Genomic DNA, 17998 nt, shown 5'->3' with positions numbered 1-17998 from the left:
TGTCTGCTCACGGATAGAGACAAACACTGAACCAACTCCCTTCTCTATTCCATTCTCTTAGGAAGGACTCCTTAAACAGAATAAATAGGATCCTAACATTTGCATGGTCCATACCAATACTCAAGCTTGTGGTAATTTTGAGGAATCCCTAAAATGTTTACTACAGTTCCTTTAACCTCACACACATCTCTCACTTGGGGTCCTTACAGAATGGCCCTGATTTATATTTGTTGCCAGGGAGCACAGCTGTTCCAATTTTGTCACTCCATTGTAGCAAAATCCATGGCACCATCCATTACAGCACTTTGTGCATTATCAACTATTTATGTCAATACTTAGTGTTTCATTTGCATTACATTTCCAGCTTTATAGCTTCTTCCCCCTTGAAGAAGCAGCAGATCATAAATAGAGATCTGTCTCCACTCGTTAGGGATGAGTCTGTCTTGTCAAGACTCACTTGAAGATGCAATCATTTGTCCCCACTCATGAAAATAAATGTCACTTCTAAACACAGGAAGGTAGTATATACATTTACCATCTTTCTCCAGCACTAAAATCCCCTCTCCCCTCCCATACACACTTTCTCCCCACACTGCCAGCCTATGATCCACCCCCCAGGAGCACTCTAGGGGCAGGGAGAGGGCTGCCAGATCTTTCAGCTCTGTTCTGTGCCAACATTTGTGCACCCATGATACACACTCTTGTAAGCAGGTGGGACCAGCAGCTCAGTATGCACAAAGAGCCCTTGCAGCTAAAAGAGAACAAGGCACTCTGGGACACAGTTGGGTGCAGAATGAATAAGTGAGAGGGAACCATGGTTTTGGCTATGGGTACCCAGCTCCTGAACACAGCTTTAAAGGGTGGGTCCAATTTCACTGCTCTGGGTAGGCAGGAAAAGGGCATTGCTGGCTCCATACCCAGTGATAACACACATAAATTCAGTGCTCTCCAGGCATATGACACTGCCAATCACCATACAACAAACTCCCATGGACAGCAATGCAGTCCACCTGAACCTTGGGGGTGAAAGTATTCAGGAGAAAAGGGAGCATGGTTTTACCACGTGGTCAGATCAATTTGCTCTATCTCTAAATGAAATTCATTTTTTCAGGGGATTCTCAGGCATCTTAGCACCTTTCCTGGCACTGACAGGGGAAGGAAAGCAGTGCACTAAGCTATAGTCTCAGCCTAGTTGTGAGCACACTCAGTGTAAGCAGCCATAGGGGTTATGGCCCGTATCTTGCCGTACCACCTCTCCTCTCAGTGTATTTACCTTTAGGGGTGTGCTGTTCGAGGTCCGCCTGATTTAGCAAAGAAAGGTATGTACGGGGTGCAGCATAAACATCCTGAAATGCAGTGAGAGAAATGTGAGAGCAGTTACAGCACAGTGGGAGGCTGGGTTTCTGTGTCAAGACAGAGAGTGAGACAGTGAAACTCACTTTACCAGAACTTTAGGGATAAATGTGACTGTCAGTAACAACCAGAAGAGGCAAACGCTCCTAGAAACTTCAGCCCAATGCACAGAGAAGAAGGGGATTTGCCAGCAGAGCGCAGCCTGAAGTCAACTTAAAATGCGGATGGAGGGTTGATGAGGTAAGCAATCATCAGGGTTGTACTTCCAAACACTTTCTGCAGTCACAACTGCTCTGCCTTGCCTGCCTCACTGGTAACCTAAACACAGCTATGGCAGGAAGACACAGATAGCACTGGCCGTAAGGGAAGCAGAACATCTATGACCAGGAAAAAACCTCAAGGCTTCACTTTGTAAGGGTCAGGGACTTGCACAAAGGCCTCTGACAGAACTGAAGGGCTGGGATGAGTTGGGATGAAAGCTGTGTTTCTGCACACCAGGTGCACCTTGTTTTTATTTCATTTAAGAAGGTCCACGGTAGAAAAAAGAATTGCTCTTTGCACTTACCTCTGAGATGCTGGAGGCTTCTGGAGTGGGGACACCAGAATAATAAGCCTTTTGTCTAACAGCCGAGTACTTTTTTGCCCCCTGGTTGCAGCTATCAGGAAGCAACAACCGCCTTCCTGGTCTGTGGTTCTGGCATGAAGCCTCGCGGCTGGTACTGGGAGGGTTGGGGCTCCTGCCCAGGGAATTCATCAAATCCTTGTTTACTTTATCCATCTTCTTAGGAGAATGACTCTGCAGTGCAATCCTAGGCTTTCTAGAGCAAAAAGACATTGAGCCAGTTAAACACTCCATCCTTGGCACTCCTCCACCCCCTCCCACTGTGCTGGATATTGTGGGCTTGCTAAGATGAGTGGGTAACAAGGTTGGTTCGACTCCCTGCTTGGGTACCAAGTGCTGCCTTCATGATCTGGGGGCCATCAGTCTCACACAGCTGACTGGATGGCTCAGCAACCCTGGGGAAAGTGTTTTATTATGCCAAATGGGTTCTAGAGGGGAAAACCAGCAGCATACACATGAAAAACTGCTTTCCTGAAGCAGCAGGGGCTTCCTGGATCATGGCAGCATTCTAAAGGCTGCCAGGAGGATCTGAGTCAACTGGGACTACAACAGAAGTGCTACTTTTGCTGCACCAAAATCCCTTAAAAACCTTGTCACACTTGACTCCAATGGGAACAGTCCACAGCCTAGATACCAACACAGCTCCCAGATGTGAGGCCTGGCCTTTTCATTTAAATAATTCAGGAGAGATGTTTAAGCATTGCCTGACGAATACTAAAATATAGCCAGAAGCTCCTCTCTCTCTCTCTCCTGCTGCAGGGGATATTTTTGCTGGTGATCTCAGCTCACAAATAATTCCTATTCTTCCACTCTGGGAGTTGCAAGTCCAGGCAAATATCACAGCTGTATGGCTGTATTTTATAAAAACCTTCATGCTCAGAGAGATACTAATTAAGAGCAGCCCTCAGACTTATGACAGGATGGTAATGCAGCCCTTGATTTTAGACTTCTCTAAACACAGAGGTGACTACAGTCACTAATTAGTAGAGCTAAAGTGACACAAGCCCCTCCAGCCTGCACACACGTGCTGACAGAACGATGTGCACAAACCTGCCAAGCTTTTTCCTATAAATTATGAGTCAAAGCCCTCTGTGGTGTCTCTCAGGGATACCCTGAGTGTGATACGGCTTATTCATTAATTCCTGCTCAGGGCTAGACCCCAGCTCCTCACCCAGCCCTACGTGAGGATGTTTGTGCCCTGCACCCTTCCTAAGACTCATGCATCCACTTCAGTCACTCCTGGAGGCCAAGTCCCTGTAACAGACTGCTAAATGGGGGTCCTCCAGCACAGCTGCAGCTAATCCTTAGAAAGATCCTGCCTGATCTTGTTGGCCACAGCTGGTGCGGTGCCTGTCTGGAGTCTTGATCTCACTTGGAGATTGCAATGAATGGAGTGGAAAACGGTGCCAATCCCACACTCTCTATCAGAAGGGAATTTTTTTCTGAATTTCACCTTGCTGTCTGTCTGCACGAATGACTCAGGTACACACAGCGGAGAAAGCGTTACATGCATGCCTGAGATAAGAGGGAATAACTGTGCGGGTTTATTACTGTAGGTTCAAGCCAGTGCACAATTTTGAGAGGTTGAGTCAAAAAAGAAATCGGATAATAAATCAAGGTTACCATGATGCGAATCCTTTAAGTGACACACAGCAAACAAACAGATTGCAGAGGCCTGGGAGACAAGATCAATAATACTCTCTCCCCTCCTTCAAGCTAGAAAATCTCAAATCTTTCTCCTCCTAGCTTCTCTCTGGCACAAGAACCGCAACTTCAGACCCTGAAGAATGAATTTTCCATGGAGGATTTTGATTTTATTAGTTATTTTATGCTCTGGCCATATCTATTTTAGCAGCCCAGCAGGATTGATTGGTATCGGCCAAGATCCAAGGGTTCCTGACGAATCACTGCTGGGCTCTATCAGGCCGGCTGTTTGGGTACACCAACCAGCAGCAAAGCGGAACAAAGCCCACCTGAGCATCCCTCCTGGGAGAGGGGAGGTGCCAGTGCAACTTGCTGTACTTTGACCTTTTAGAACCTGAATCCACAGCCCATCCAATTCCAAAGCTATCTCCACGAGGAAAGGCTCATCCGAACCTTGAGTCTACTCACCTTTTTGCAAGACTGGCAATCTCTGCCCAGATCCCTGTGTGTTCACTCACACCTCCACACAACCCTTCCTGAATTCTTCTCTCAACAATCAAACAAAACCCTCCTCAGTATCCAGCCCAAAAGCATCCACCACACTCCTGCAGCTGCATAGAGGGAGGGTTGGGTGTTCAGAGCTGCCACCACAAAACTGACGCATCACACCCAAAATAAACAACAAAAGCAAGCCTCCGACATGTTATATGTTACCAAACATGCATATGAGTAAAACAGCTTGTCTGTACGTGATACAGCTTGGGGAGAGATGGAGAACTGCTAAATACAAAGGGAATGCTTCCTTCTGGCCAGCACTCCTTCCAGAGCTCAGCAGGGAAGCTGGTGCTCCCAACCAGCTCTAGGAACGTACTCTGTAGTGGTTTAAAAAACAAGATCCACTCTCTTCTACTCAGCCTAGATGCTGTGTGCAGGGGTCTATTGTGGAGCAACCAGCTCTTCCCTAGCCTCCAGCTCCCCCAGAAGGAAGGGAGAATGTCCTCCCAAATCTTCACCCTAGGGTGGCCCTGGATCCCTGGGCAGAGGGCATGTGGTGTGTTACCAAGGCTGTTGGCAGCCTGAGGGTTCAGACAGACCTGCTACAGCAACCTCAGCCAGTGTGAAACAGTGCTCAGGGTTTTTCTTTGCTGCCCAAGAGATGCTGAAGCAAAGCTGTACAGTGGCACAAGCCGTTTGTATCACACTCAGCTGTGTGCCACCATTGCTTGGAGCACAACCCTCCGGGCAGTCAGGGCTTGAGCTGCCAACAAGAAGAGCTTTAAGCCAACAAACCTTCCAGTTTTAGCCACAGGAAGCCTAGAAAACTTTCCTGCCTGAACTTTCCCATCAGCTCAGTCAGGCCCTCTCACACCTGAAAAATCATCTTTCCTACCTACACAGGTGTGCTGCTCTGTGCTAAATGGAGGCATTTAAACCAGAGCATGTTTTAATGGCACTGCCGGTACGTTAGTGACAGTGTCTGTGTCTCATCGTGGCAAAACTATAATTACAGTTTCTCAGCAAATCCGGGCTTTTACACATCCTCCAAGTCAACCTCCCACGTGTCTTCAACGTCTGGCAGAGCAGTTTGATCCGCTGCCTCTGCGTCTTTCTCTGCTTCGGTCCAAAGCGTCAACAAAACGGACTCAGCCTCTTTCCTTCCAAACAGCGTTCAAAACGGCCTAAAAACTGAGACAGGAGAAAAGGGCTTAAGAACCGAGCCGACCGCTAGGCAAAGCTGCTGACTGACATCCGCCCCTCCGCCTTCCAGCTCACCGAACCCGATCCCGGTTCCGCTCCCCGGCTCTCTCAGAGCCGACCCGCCGTTCCCGCCTCGCGGAGAGCCGCTGCTGAGCGCTGCTAACCGGCGTCCCGTCGTTAGGGGAGGGGCGGCCGCTACCATCCGTCGGGAGGGGCGCCTCGGGGCCGCCCGGTCCGTGTGAGCTGCGGCTAGGCTGGCGGCGGGGCGGGCGGCATTGAGCCGCTGTGCCACCACGGCTCACCTCGGAGCAGCCACAGAGACACCGGAGAGCCACCGCAGAACACCTCTGCCAGCAACTAGCCGCCGCAGAGCGACCAGAAGGCCTCTATGTCAACAGAGAACCGCTTACGGAGAGCCCTCTGCCACCACAGAACACTTCTGCCAGTGCAGAGCCATCAAGAGCCCCTCTGTCGCCGCAGAACCACTGCACAACCATTGGTGGAGTCACCATAAAGCCACCACAGGGTGCTTCTGCTACCCACAGAGCCAACATAGAGCCACCACAGAGCCCCTCTGCCATCCACAGAGCCAACACAGAGCCTCTCTGCTACCCACAGAGCCTCACTGCAACCACAGAGCCCCCACAGAACCACTGGCAGAGCCATCACAGAACAACTCTGCCACCATACAAGCCACCTTAGAGCCTCACTGCAACCACAGAGCCACCACAGAGCACCTCTGCCACCACACAGCCACCATACAGCCCTGGCTGTCACCGCTGCTCCTACAGAGCCACCTCAGAGCTGCCCCCGATGCTACCACAGAGTGCCCAGCACAGCCATGGAGTGCCACCACCACCACCACCCTACCTCTGAGTCCTCACCATCACCCAAGAACCACCACTACGAAGACACCAGTGTCACCAAAGGGGCATAGCAGCTACTGTCAAGCTACCTCAGGGACACCATTGCCACTACAGAGCTACCACCACCACAGAGTCAGCACAGAGCCACCATTTCTACAGAGCCATTGTAGACCCACTAGCAGAGACCACCTGCCTCCCAGGGGTTATTTCTAGTTGAGCTGATGTACCCATGGACATTCTAGGGCACCACACCTACTGGGGTTGTAACTCCACCTGGAGAACATATGACTAAGTGAGGGGCAGGTGGCACTGGGTTCAGCTGGGAGACACCCAGCAAAGCAAGGGGCTGCAGGGGAAGCATCCTGCTCCCTCCACCCTCAGCCCAAACTCACGAGAGAGGGACAGGTTTGGCTGCTCTGGGGACAAGCGGGGCTCCCCGTGTGGCCCTGTCGGGGGGCAAGAGGGGCTGGGTGGCAGCGGGGCAGGGGGTTGTGCCACCAGGAGGCAGCAGAAGCCAGGATATGAGCACCTCACCGTGGCCGGCATGGGGTTCGTGTCATCCTGAAATTTGCTGGAGAAACCCCCAGGAGTAGGTTTTCCATTATGCCGCTGGCCCCGTGCTTTATTTAATCAAGGCTTTCCTCGATTAAGTGTAATGTGATTATGGTTCTTCCAGGAGGTCCTAGGGGTGGCATTGCAGACTGTGACTCTTGGCCCAGAGGACTCAAAGGGAGAGCTCTACTGTGCTCTCTGGGACAGCCTTGTGCCCCCTGTGGTGGGGGCAAGGTGTGTACAAATTCACAGCAGGCCTTGCTGTCCCCCTGGTTAGCCGTGCTTCATTTCTGACCGAGCTTTCAAAGTATGACACAAAATGCTTCAGTGAGCCAGGAGACGAAAGCGGAGCCGTTTCAATTGGCTGGCCCTTCAGAAACCTGCCAGGCCAGAACTGAAAGCAGACAGGTGTGCGATTGACCATGCTCTCCAGCACTGTGCTGCAGTGAGGTTTCATTTCCTGACCTGCCTTCAAAAGGGCCTCATGGTTCCCTAGAGACCCACTCCCCAGGTTGCAGCAGGGAGCACCCAAACCCTGAGCAGTTGTGGTGGCTGGCATTCAGCACAGCTGCTTGCAGTGCTGCTGAGTGTCTCTGTGCTGTCCCCTCATCTCAGCCTGAGTTTGGATGCTGGCCCCGAAAGTTAGTGCTATCTTCTTTCCAACACTTCTTCCTGCTCCTTTTCTACCATGTGGCTTTTTCTAGCCTACAGACCTCCCGGTACTTACAGCTGATGCTGAGTTCCCAAGAAATTAGTTCTCCAAAAACAGGCTCCTGAGCTCCTGCAGAAGCAGCAGGATTGACCAGGTCAACGACTCACCTAGAACTGGTTCTAGTGCAAAGCTGTTTGGAGAGAAGGAAAACACCGCTCTCTCCATCTGACCAAGAAGACCACTGGGGTGGTGAGGGCGTGAGTGAGGCTTAGCAAAGTCTTGACCCACAGTGAGGGGCAGCTCTTGTCTCCCCCATCAAACCAGTTTCACTTAGGGGATGGTTAGTGTGTGGATTGGCACCAGAAAGGCAAACTGTGACACATGCTAGTGATTTGCTCTTTCTGTGAAGCTCCATTGACAAGAGCCTGGCTCCTCTGCTTTCTGTTATCCATGAGCTTTTGCATCCGCCTTTCTTCCTCTCCCCTTTCAATCCTTTGGCTCTGAAACATTTATTCTAAACCGATAGCTCAGAAAATACCAGGGCAGTGCATTGCACACAAGTTCACTATTACAGGGAGCAGCCTTCCTCTAGTTATGGGAAGAATAACAAAATACCAAAATGCCCAACTCGTGTGGACCTCAGAGATGATGCACTAGTTGTTTCATCACTTGCACCTCTTTGAAGTGGGTGGCAGGCATCTTCAGATTTAGCAGTTTCCATACCTACCCCACACGCATTTTGCTGAAGGTGTAAATGATCCTCCAAACACGAGGCCACTGGAGAATAAGGCCCTAGATTTCTCTGTCTCCACACCTACGTGTGTTCCCACACACAAGAGAGCATTGATTTAGAGTAAAACACCACATGTTGACAATGTGAACTACATTTGACAGAAAAAACCACGAGGAAGTGACAAAGCAGGGAGAGACAGGAGGAGGTCTGGCTGCATCTTCCTTGATGCCTTTCTCCTGAAGATACAGTTTAATTCTGGGAAGGCAACATCAAGTCAGATTCACCTTTATACCCCTGCTACCCGTTGCAGCTCTTTCCGTAACAAGCTGTTGGTTATCTTGTGTTCATGCAGGGTGGAACTGGTGGAGCAGTTCATTCCAGCCAGCTGCAAATTCTTTGCTCTCAGACTCCACTTTTTCCTGCAATCTCAAGAAAAGAATGAGATGTTGACTCTGATAAAGAAATTTCATGTTGGTTAGTATTCTTTCTCATCTCACACTCATGTCCCACCACCAGTCCAGCCAGAAGGCTTCCCAAAGGAAATTCCAAGAAAGGTGCATGGAAAACACAGGGCTGGCCAGGAAGATGGCAGTGAGGGTTGTCAGGACCACACCTGTACAGGAAGAGAATGGTGGTGATGGAGGAGTTAAGCAAGATGAGCTCTCAGCAGTGGTGAGCAAGCCTGTAGTAGGTTATTGTTAGCTGAACTGGCCATAAGCATCTCTAACACAATGCTACTATCTTCTCTGTAGGGCTACAGGAGTGCTTGCAGAAGAAAGGAGGCTGTTGATGGCTGGGACACAAGTCATCCCAGGTAAGAGTAGTGGGTTCTGCCTCATAAGGAAGCCAATATGCCCAGTCTGTACTGGGAAGGATGTAGCCTGAGAGGTGACATTTCCTGGCACTCTTCAGAAATTTCAGAGTTTCACATACAAACACCCTTCAAGCATGCAAAACACAACACTCAGGAGGCTATAGATAGAACTGCTCTCTTCTAGGAAATATACCACCCGCCTCCAGCAAAAACCATCCCAAAAGAACTGCAAGCCATTTCTGAAAGATACTAGCAGTCTTACAACTCAGGCTTTCCCAGACAACATGCAGGGACTGAGGTCCTCAGCCTGCTAACTTTGTGTGTTCAAGGAGGTCAGGAAGATGTGTGTTTTTTCTTGAATAAGATCTGGGAAACGACTTGAAGGTCTGGAAATTTTCTTTCAAGCTTCAGGAGGAACATCAAGATTTTCAGAGAGACAGAGACATCTCTGCTCCCTGCTAGGAGTGATTTGGTGCTGATGGCGGGGTGTGGGGAGCCCTGGTTCAGCTCTGTGTGCTAGAGCAGGCTGGTCAGGCTGAGTGCTCTATCTTCTCTCACCAGGTAAGTGGCCACATCATCTAATTTTGAGTGAAAATGCCATCCTCTGCTGACAACCAGCATTGCTCAATCTAATGGATTCCTATCAAAGCATTTCTTTCAACCAACTGGCGCTTTATCAAGGAATCCCCAACCTGCTTGGATTTTTTCCACTTGAAAGCAAGTGCCAAGAGCTGGAATAGATTCTTATCTGAACAATAACACTACAGAAGCTGTACAGAGCAAGGCTTCAGCCAGTGGGCTGAACAAAATAGATGAGCTGTATCAAAACAGATGTATTTCTTTGCACCAGGCCTTAGAAGAAATCAACAGAAGCAGAGATTAAGGCATGTCAGTGTGCCAGAGTGGCTTTCCACACAAGAGGACAACCCCATATTTTTGGATTTAGAACGACTTCACAACATATCTCCCTGACATTTGTTTGTTGGCTGATTTATTGCACCAAGTGCCAGCCTGACTTCCTGCCATCAGTAACACAGCGCTGTCAATATCTGGGCATTGAAATCATTTGTCTGGCTGGTTCATCTATTCTTGGAGTGCTTTCTCACTTAGAAGTGAACGCTCCCACAAAGAACTGTCTCTAACATACAGAAAAACCATTAAAAACTATTGGTGGAAAGCAATGGTGCGATGGAGTTACTGGTCCCATAGCACCCTCCCATGATGGCCAAAGAGACCAGCCACAGTGATCAGACCCAGTGCCAGCTGCCCCAGCACTGCCACATGCCAGGGGATACTCAGGTCAGTGCTGCTGTAAGCAACTCACGGCAGCCTTACATGAAGTGACATTTCTGGGGTCTCAGCAGGGAAGTGAAGCTTCAGGTTGAGCTCCCTCCACTCAAAGGAAGTGTCACTCTTAAGAGATGCCGATTCTTTTGCCTGAAGTAGGGAACAGAGCTTGAAAATCTGAAAGGAGCCATGGTAATGTCATTGCTTGAGAGAGACATAACTGGGAGAAACTGGGCAATCAAGACAGAAAAAGTACAGCTTCTAAATGTGTATTGCCATCCAGCTAATTCCTGCCTCTCCCCCGATGCCTCCTCTGCTGATGCTCCAGTCCCCACTTCAATACCTGCCAGGTCCTCTTAGAGAGCTGACATTTCCATTCCTGACATTTTCTGCAGCTCCATCTGGGAATTAATGGCCGGATATTAGCAGCGATGGGGCCGTTTATCATAATTAGTCTCATGAAGCTACTAAGCATCCAACTATTTTTCATCAGCACCGAGGAAATAAACTGCAGAATCCAGTAGATGCGACGGACGATTTATTTATTGATTGATTTATTTTGGTCTGTCAGGATGCGGCTTTAAAGTTTGCAGAGATGAGCAATGCTTCTCCAAGGCGATGACGACAGTGAGGCTGCTCGCCTTGGGTGCACAAGTGGCAGGAAAAAGGCTTTGAACCCCTCTGAGACAGTGAGGAGGCATTTGGTACCCTACATCTACTCTGCTGCCATGAAATGACGAGTGGTGACAGGCTGAGCCCTGCCTTGACAAGCCCAGGAGGAGAGACCATGTGATGGCATCAGGAAGGGAAGACATCTCAAGGTGTGCTTTTTTTTCCCCATAGGGAAAGAAAATGCTGAGTAACAGCTGACCCTGCAGAAGACAGGACAGGGACCAACACCTCCAGGACTGTCACGTAGAGGGCCGTGCCAGGTAGTCCTGGCACCATCAGCCACCTGCTTTGGGGGAGATAAGGTTCAGCCTGTGGTACCTCACACCTGTTGTGCTTTCAATCTCAGGCTTTAAAGGCCAGTGGAGTAAATTCCCTGTGTTGCTTTGAGAAACATGTTAGTGCTTGCATTCCTCTCTGGGGACAGCTGCCCAAGTCCTCCACGTGCTATTATTCATCCTGGTGGTTTGCTTTGAGTAAGAAGCCTGTGCTGCTTTCAGTAGCTCTTCCACCAGCTGGAGAGTCTGGATGAGCAACTCGCATGGATGGAATGGGAATAGATGGGATTGCTTTGGATGAGCAGGCTCCATTTCTCTTTTTCCAAGAGAGAAGTGGTGGTTGCAGGGCTGTGGGCAGCTGCTGCCTGCAGTGAGGCACAAAGGGCTCCTGGTGCTCAGCGCTGCTCTTCTGTCTCTGTGAGTCCCACAGAGTCCTGCTCTAACTGCTATACAGCTCAGGGCTCACCTGCACAGCACCTCCTCTTCTCCTACAGGCTAATTATCAAGAGCTTTCTATCCTGAGGTTTGCTATGCAAACATCGAACATTTGTGTTTAAATATTGCATTTTTCTGCTGATGTGAAGCTGGTAATTACAGCCAGATGGGACCTGGCTCCCAGGCAGATGCAGGGCCCAAACACTGCAGGATGGTGGCTTTGTGCAGCCATGTGGCCAACCACCAGCAGGTGTATCAGAGAAGCTGAATGTAATTAAAAACAATGCAAAAAGATGCACATCCTCCAAAAACAACCATGTTATGAACAGCCCAAGTGCCTGGGATGCTGCCCCTCTCCTCACCTCATAGCCCTAACTGAGCTCAGGCATCTGCTGCAGCACAGATAATAGCTGCAACCTGAAGCAGGAGCTCAGTCTAGCTAACCATGAGCAATTTAAGTAGCACTGGTTAAGAAACCCTCGCAGGTGACACATGCAGAGGAGATGACCTACAAGCGCTGCAGCCCTTTCTCTGGAAATCACTCCCTCCCCGTTTCACCTCCACCTCCCCACCAGCCACACTGCTGCTTTTGCAGCAGACATCTGGTACACTCTAGGTGTGCTCTCAAGCCAAGAGGTGCAAAGCCAGAGCCCAATCTCCTGCCCAGACAAACTGATGTTTAATTCCCAAGTGCTGGAATGCATCCTCCTTGGGGTCACAGACAGTGTTACACAGCAACCTGCTCACACACTCAGCTGTGAGACATGTCCAACCACCTGCCTGCCAAACAGGAGCCAGTTGCATGGGAAGGAGAGAGGGAAAGCAGCAGAGAAGAGCAGGAAGTCCAGGAGATGTAACACAAATCATTGTTTTGTGAGAAGAGCTAGAGCCGTAGCAAATACGTACTGTAATCTGAGACAAGTGCTAAGCCCTGATAGGTTTCCTGATAAAATCAGGATCTCTGTTAGTGAGAGGCAGAGAAGAGGAGCAGATAACGGTGAGATAGGAAGCTCTGATACATCCATCAAGCCTGCACCAAAGTTCTTGGATCACATCATCTGTGGCAGACCAACCAGAAGCCTCTGGATGTGATTCATGTTCATGCTGCCCTTACTTCTCTGCTACCATCTCCCTGGTGTAACTCCTAGCAGGGAAGCTGCTTCTCCCTTTTCCTGGGCTGTGTGCACTTCTGATTTCTCAAATCTTCCCCCAAAATTCCAAAAGTAGAGCTTTCCAAAGGAACTCATTTCTGCTAACATGCACCCAAGGAAAGTGCTATCTGCTTGAAAGGGAAGGGAAAAAGGGTAAGGGAAGTGAAAATGAGAAGGGAAGGAAAAAAAGGGAAAGGGAGAAGGGAAGGGGAAAAAGGGAAGGATAGGGACTCATCAGCTCTCTTCTTTCTGCACCCAATTTGGCATGCCATTACCTACTTGTGTTTATGTAGTAACCTTATCCAACGCCACGTGGGTCTACGGAGGCTGTGTTGTACTGCTATTGCCTTCATGAATAATGGATCCCCTTCTACCTTCCCTCTCCTCTTCCCTGTTAGATCCCATTTCATGTTGGGCACATCTGGTATGTTTACTGCATCTCTGGGGTTGCTCTGAGCTCTCTGATTCTCAGCTCCAGTTCCCTCCACTTCCCAGGTGCATATGATATGCAACAAGGTACCAGGAAAAATTGGAGAGGTTATTAGCAGTGGCATGTGCAACATCTACTTCTTGGGTTCTTTAAGGTATTTCTATTGCTTCCAGTCAGGCTGTGAAGCTTCTCATGCCAGGGCCCTGGCCCTTTTAATACTTATGGCCCTAGCCAGCTTTAGCCAGCTGTCCCCTTGTGCTTGGCTCTGCCTGCCACGTTCAGATGCTGTGGGACTGTGCCCTGACTGAGGGGCACTGCCTTGACTGGGATTACCTGTGCTCGTGGCTGGCCTGGTAGGGAGCTGCAGCTTCTTGCTTCTCCTTGAAGCCTGTAAGTTTCTCTTCTGGACTTTCACATTGTAAAGGCAAAAATGTATAGCTGCAGGAACAAGATACCCACCATTCTGGTTCTAAAAAGTTAAGTGTCTATGGCTGAAAGAAGCACAGGCACATTGCTATGAGTTTTAGGGCCAGAAAAATGCAGGGGATGACTTAAACAATGCAGTCTGGAGAATTTCTTTCTCCTCATCCCTGGAAATCCCTGGATTTATTCAGTTTTACATGGTAAAGGCCAGTATTTCTGTCTTATTCTTCTCCAGAAGCCCCAGGCCCAACAGTGAGTGCTTTAGCAGGAAATATGCTATGTCATTTAGTAGCATCATGGGTGTCTCTTCACCTGCTGCAGTGCCACTTTGACCCAGTGTGAGGACTCTGTTGAGTTCAGCTACATCTCTTTAGAGTGACTTTGTAGAATACGTAGGTATGAAGAGTCATCAGAGTTGTTTGCTGACCCCAGTTCAGTCCAGCTCTCTTTCTCCTCCAGTCTGAATGCTGCAGGCTCTGAGAAGCTCCAAGCTTCCAAGCCCTTATGTGGAACTATATTACCATTATGTTTTCTTCTGCCAACCTCAACAGCTCAGTCTCTGTAATCTTTGCTATCCTCACCTCAGGTTGCTGTCCCTGCAGATCTACTCCCTTTGGAGGCATCCTTGAAAACATCCCATATTGGCTGATACTTCCAGAAAAACCTGTGAAGGTCTGAAAATCATAGCCAAAGGACAGTAGAAAAAAAACTGCAAGCAAAAGTGTGAACTGGGCTCACGAGGGCTGTTCCATCTGGATGGTTAGTTCCCATGGCCAACTGAGGTGCTGCAGATTTACGGCTAACCCATCTTCAATCCCAGCCCAACCCCAGCTTGTCCAGAGTCTGGATCACACAGCAAGCACCGAAACGTGGCTGCCAGCAGTAGTGCTACAAGAGGTCAGTCTTTGGATCCAACCCAAGATGGTGAAGATATTCTGAAATAGGATTGGAAAAGTCAGTTTATTCACATCTTCTGACAAAACCCAAGCTGCTCTTGCTGTGCTTATCTTACTACAGCAGGTTTCACCTCCAAACACCCAAAGTAGCCTTTGAGTTTGCAGAATAAAACTAAAACAAGACCCCATTGTCACAGGCTCAGTAGAATCAGTATGGGTTGCTCAGCATTTCTCACTACAGCACAAATTTTTCAGTGGCTCCCCAACTTCAATGCTTTTCACTGAGTTTTCTCTGTAGACCATCTAACTAAATTTGGGAGAAATACAAAATGTCTGTATAGGTTATAAAGTTTGGCCATTACAGAACGAAACATGGACACGTGCACATGCAGATTGCTCAAAGACCAAGATGGTTGCAGCATGAGAAACACAGGGTCGAAGTCATCTGCACAGACCTTACTTTTTTTTTTTTTTTAATGCACAGATTTTTAATTTTAATGTTAATTACACAACAGAGCTATTTCCTAGAGGACCCTGGTTCATCCTGCTCGCAGGACATGTGCTGAACAAACATTCTCACAATACTTTGTTTCCACGGCATTGTTCAGAGCAGGGAGCCTCAGGCAGGGCTTACTGCACGTTATTCAATCTCTGCTAAGAAGGTAAAATTATTAGTCTCCTAAAGAGCTTCTCGATCGAGCTCACTGTAATAGCTGAATGCTTCAAAACTGGTAATGATTTTGGCTTTGCAACACCCTTGTCATAGATAGGTCTCTGCTGTGGCTGTTTTATAGAGGAGACGCTTGAGCCCAAGGGGGTTAAAAAGAAGAGATTTTAGGGCGTGCTTAAAGAGGGGTATGCTGAGGGTGCCCAGCCTTTCTAAAAGCCAGATGTCCAATGACAGAACATGGAAGTCATCCTACCCAGCCTTGGTGCACCCACCAGCACCAGCTTGTTTCCTACAGGATACAAGAAGGAGGCATCAATCATTCAAAAAATAAAGCAAGCAACTCTGGGGTCAAGCCCAGACAGAGAGGTAGCACCAAGCATCTGGCATGTGTCCTGGCTGCAGGACCAGAGCCGTGTCCATTCATCACACAGGTGGTGGCTAATTCCTGCTACCCACAGCTGCTTTTATAATCCCAGGCAGCACTGACTTTCTTGTCTGTAGTCCAAGAAACCTTTTGTCATCGGACTAGAGACCACCACAGAGTTCTCTTTTCCTGACTGCCCCTAGGAAGGGCATTTGGCTTTTGTTTGGGTGAATGCTTTCCTGATTTGGGATGGGAGTTGGGGAACATGACACGTGTTTCAGGAGTTAAATCCACTGCAAGAACAGAAAGGATCTTCATCCCCAAGAAGCTGATCCATAGTGACAAGCAGGGAAAAAGGGAAAAAAAAAATTAAAGAAAAAAAGGAAGGAAGTTGGACAGAAAACTGCAAGGAGCAGACCAAAAGCAGGGCTGAGAGTGGAGCTTTCCCTCCCTCCCTCCCCTCCTCCCCAGCCCTCCCTCCGCTGAGCACAGGCTGCAGGGCCCTGGGAGGCCCCTAATCTACTTTGTGGTACAAAAGGCCCTGTCTGCTGGCTTTCCTTTTCTTTTTCCCTCTGTAAAGATAAAGTGGGGATCAGTTTCCAGGCAAGGAAGGGACAGAACAAGAGCCAAAGTGACCCTGCAGAGCATCCAAGGGGATGCAAGGACAGAAGTGTGACCTTCAGGTGGGTTGGAGATGTTGGGGACATGGGATCTTTGGGGTCATCATGATCCTTCCTTAGGTGTTTGAGTTATTGAAACTTACTTAACAGTTCTAGTTTAAAGAGAGGCTGCTCCTGAGCATCCCTGCTCTCCTGCTCAGTACCTTTCTACCAAATACTACCCAAGCTTTTCTGGAATGCTTGCCTCTCACTCACTCCTATGCATGCATCCTCCATCATTTTATACAGCTTTTCTGCCTCTCATGTACTCTTTCCACCACCCTGAGCAGCGATGCAACTAGAGAACAAAAACCCTTGCAGACTCTGTTTCACAAGTCCGGTAGTGAAATAGGATCTCTGGCCTCTTCCCGACCAAGAAGAATTTTTCTGCACAGATTCTTTGTGGAAATTCATCCTACCTGCCCAGAAAAATTAACAATTTTCTGCTTCTACTGGAAATATCGCAGGCCTCCTAGGGCTTCATTTAGCTTTTTGTGCCTTTAGCTAATTGGTGGTTGATAATCATCTGCAACTGCTACAGCAAAGTTCACCTTCTCCTCAGTCATGTCCAGCTGATACACTCCCTGTCTATCACAAAAAGCCCTGCATGTACTCTTGCATTTCATGCTGTTGGATTTCAGCTTCATTCTGCACCTCCTGTTCAAGGTTGTCTGCTGCTTACAGCCAGCTCTCCCTTTATCCTCTGCATTCAGAGTGCCTCCTCTTTGGCGTCATCAGCTGGCTTAGCCTGAGCGCTTCCACTGCTCATGACAACATCATTCATGGAGAGAATAAACAAGATCGATCCCAGGATCGATTCCAGAGAAACTCCAGTGGTGAACTCTGTCTAGTCCACTACATCAAGGTACAGCTTCTGTACCTGTCTTCTACTTCTTACCTCATCTTCAGTTTAATTAGTCATTTCTCTGTTACTACATAAAGCACAGCTTGCTGCATTTGTTTAGAAATTTTCCTAGACAAAAGAATTAGTTACCAGAGATGAGCAGGCTGTGTCTTGGTTGAACGCTTTCTGTGAACCCAGCTGGGTTTAGCTGGGTTTCCTCCAGCTGTTTAGCCACTCTGCACTGCTGTCCCTAGCACAGCATTTCTCTTGTCAGCAGAAATGCTAGGAGAGGACACTGATTTGGATGGGACTGAGGATCCTGCAGCTGAACTCCTCTCTGTCAACACAGTACCATCACATCCCACATCCAGCCATCACTAGGGGTTTGGGACACATTAATGCTTTGCATTAGCTTTGTAGAGACATGCAAGGGCAGCATAGCCCTTCTTCTTCTGGCCTTCAGGCATTGATGTTCCCATTGCAATCCGAGCTTGTCAGATGCTCTGTGAGCAGAGGGGCCTATGCTGGAACTGGGAGCCACCACCTTTCTTTTGGGTGTCAAATAATAAGCCATACCCTAATTAAATTCTTAAGCCCTCACTCTCAGGCTGCTACAAAAACCAGACCCACCGGGGAAATGGGGACAAGGGTGTAAACCAGGCAAGGGGGAGGGCTGGGCACTGCGTGTCGTAGGGGGGATGGCCGCCATGCTGTGACCTGCAGCAGGCCTGGGCCTGGTTCTGCACAGACACCGCCAGCACCAAGGCCCACGCGGAGCTCCGGCCTCCCTCGATCTCACCACAGTCTCCGTCTTGCCGTGGAAATAAATTGCCTCGGATTCCTGCAACTCAGGCAGAAAACCCGGGCCCCTTGCTGATAAAACCAGGCGGCCTGGACAGCGTTGCCGTGGCAACCGGCACTTTCTTCCCCATCCTTTTGTTCGGCCTCAGCCCCGGAC

The 17998-nt window shown here is 49.0% G+C and overlaps 1 protein-coding gene and 1 long non-coding RNA gene across 4 annotated transcripts in view; one reads left to right on the top strand and one right to left on the bottom strand.

The window, feature by feature from the left end:
* Window positions 1-5472, bottom strand: part of DNAH1 (dynein axonemal heavy chain 1) — a 73409-nt gene extending 67937 nt beyond the window's left edge. The window contains exons 1-4 of the mRNA XM_019619889.2: window positions 5393-5472; window positions 5128-5305; window positions 1919-2171; window positions 1274-1346 (exon numbers count right to left, since the gene is read on the bottom strand). Of these exons, the coding sequence (XP_019475434.1) occupies window positions 1274-1346; window positions 1919-2131 (286 nt within the window). The 5' untranslated portion in view covers window positions 2132-2171; window positions 5128-5305; window positions 5393-5472. The remainder of the gene's footprint in view (window positions 1-1273; window positions 1347-1918; window positions 2172-5127; window positions 5306-5392) is intronic.
* Window positions 1342-14187, top strand: LOC116217153. 3 transcript variants are annotated; one of them, XR_004161260.1, is made up of 3 exons: window positions 1342-1593; window positions 8873-8934; window positions 9496-14187. It is a non-coding gene; the product is annotated as an uncharacterized LOC116217153 (long non-coding RNA). The 3 variants fall into 3 exon arrangements; XR_004161261.1 differs by lacking the exon at window positions 1342-1593 and adding an exon at window positions 8520-8792 and having other exon boundaries at window positions 10793-14187; XR_004161259.1 differs by lacking the exon at window positions 1342-1593 and adding an exon at window positions 8520-8792.
* The last annotated feature ends 3811 nt before the right edge of the window (window positions 14188-17998 follow it).

This window comes from Meleagris gallopavo, chromosome 14 (genome assembly GCF_000146605.3).
Source record: "Meleagris gallopavo isolate NT-WF06-2002-E0010 breed Aviagen turkey brand Nicholas breeding stock chromosome 14, Turkey_5.1, whole genome shotgun sequence".
Taxonomy (NCBI): Eukaryota; Metazoa; Chordata; class Aves; order Galliformes; family Phasianidae; genus Meleagris; species Meleagris gallopavo.
The sequence above is the reverse complement of the archived record's forward strand: the minus strand, read 5'-3'. Positions and strand labels throughout refer to the sequence as shown.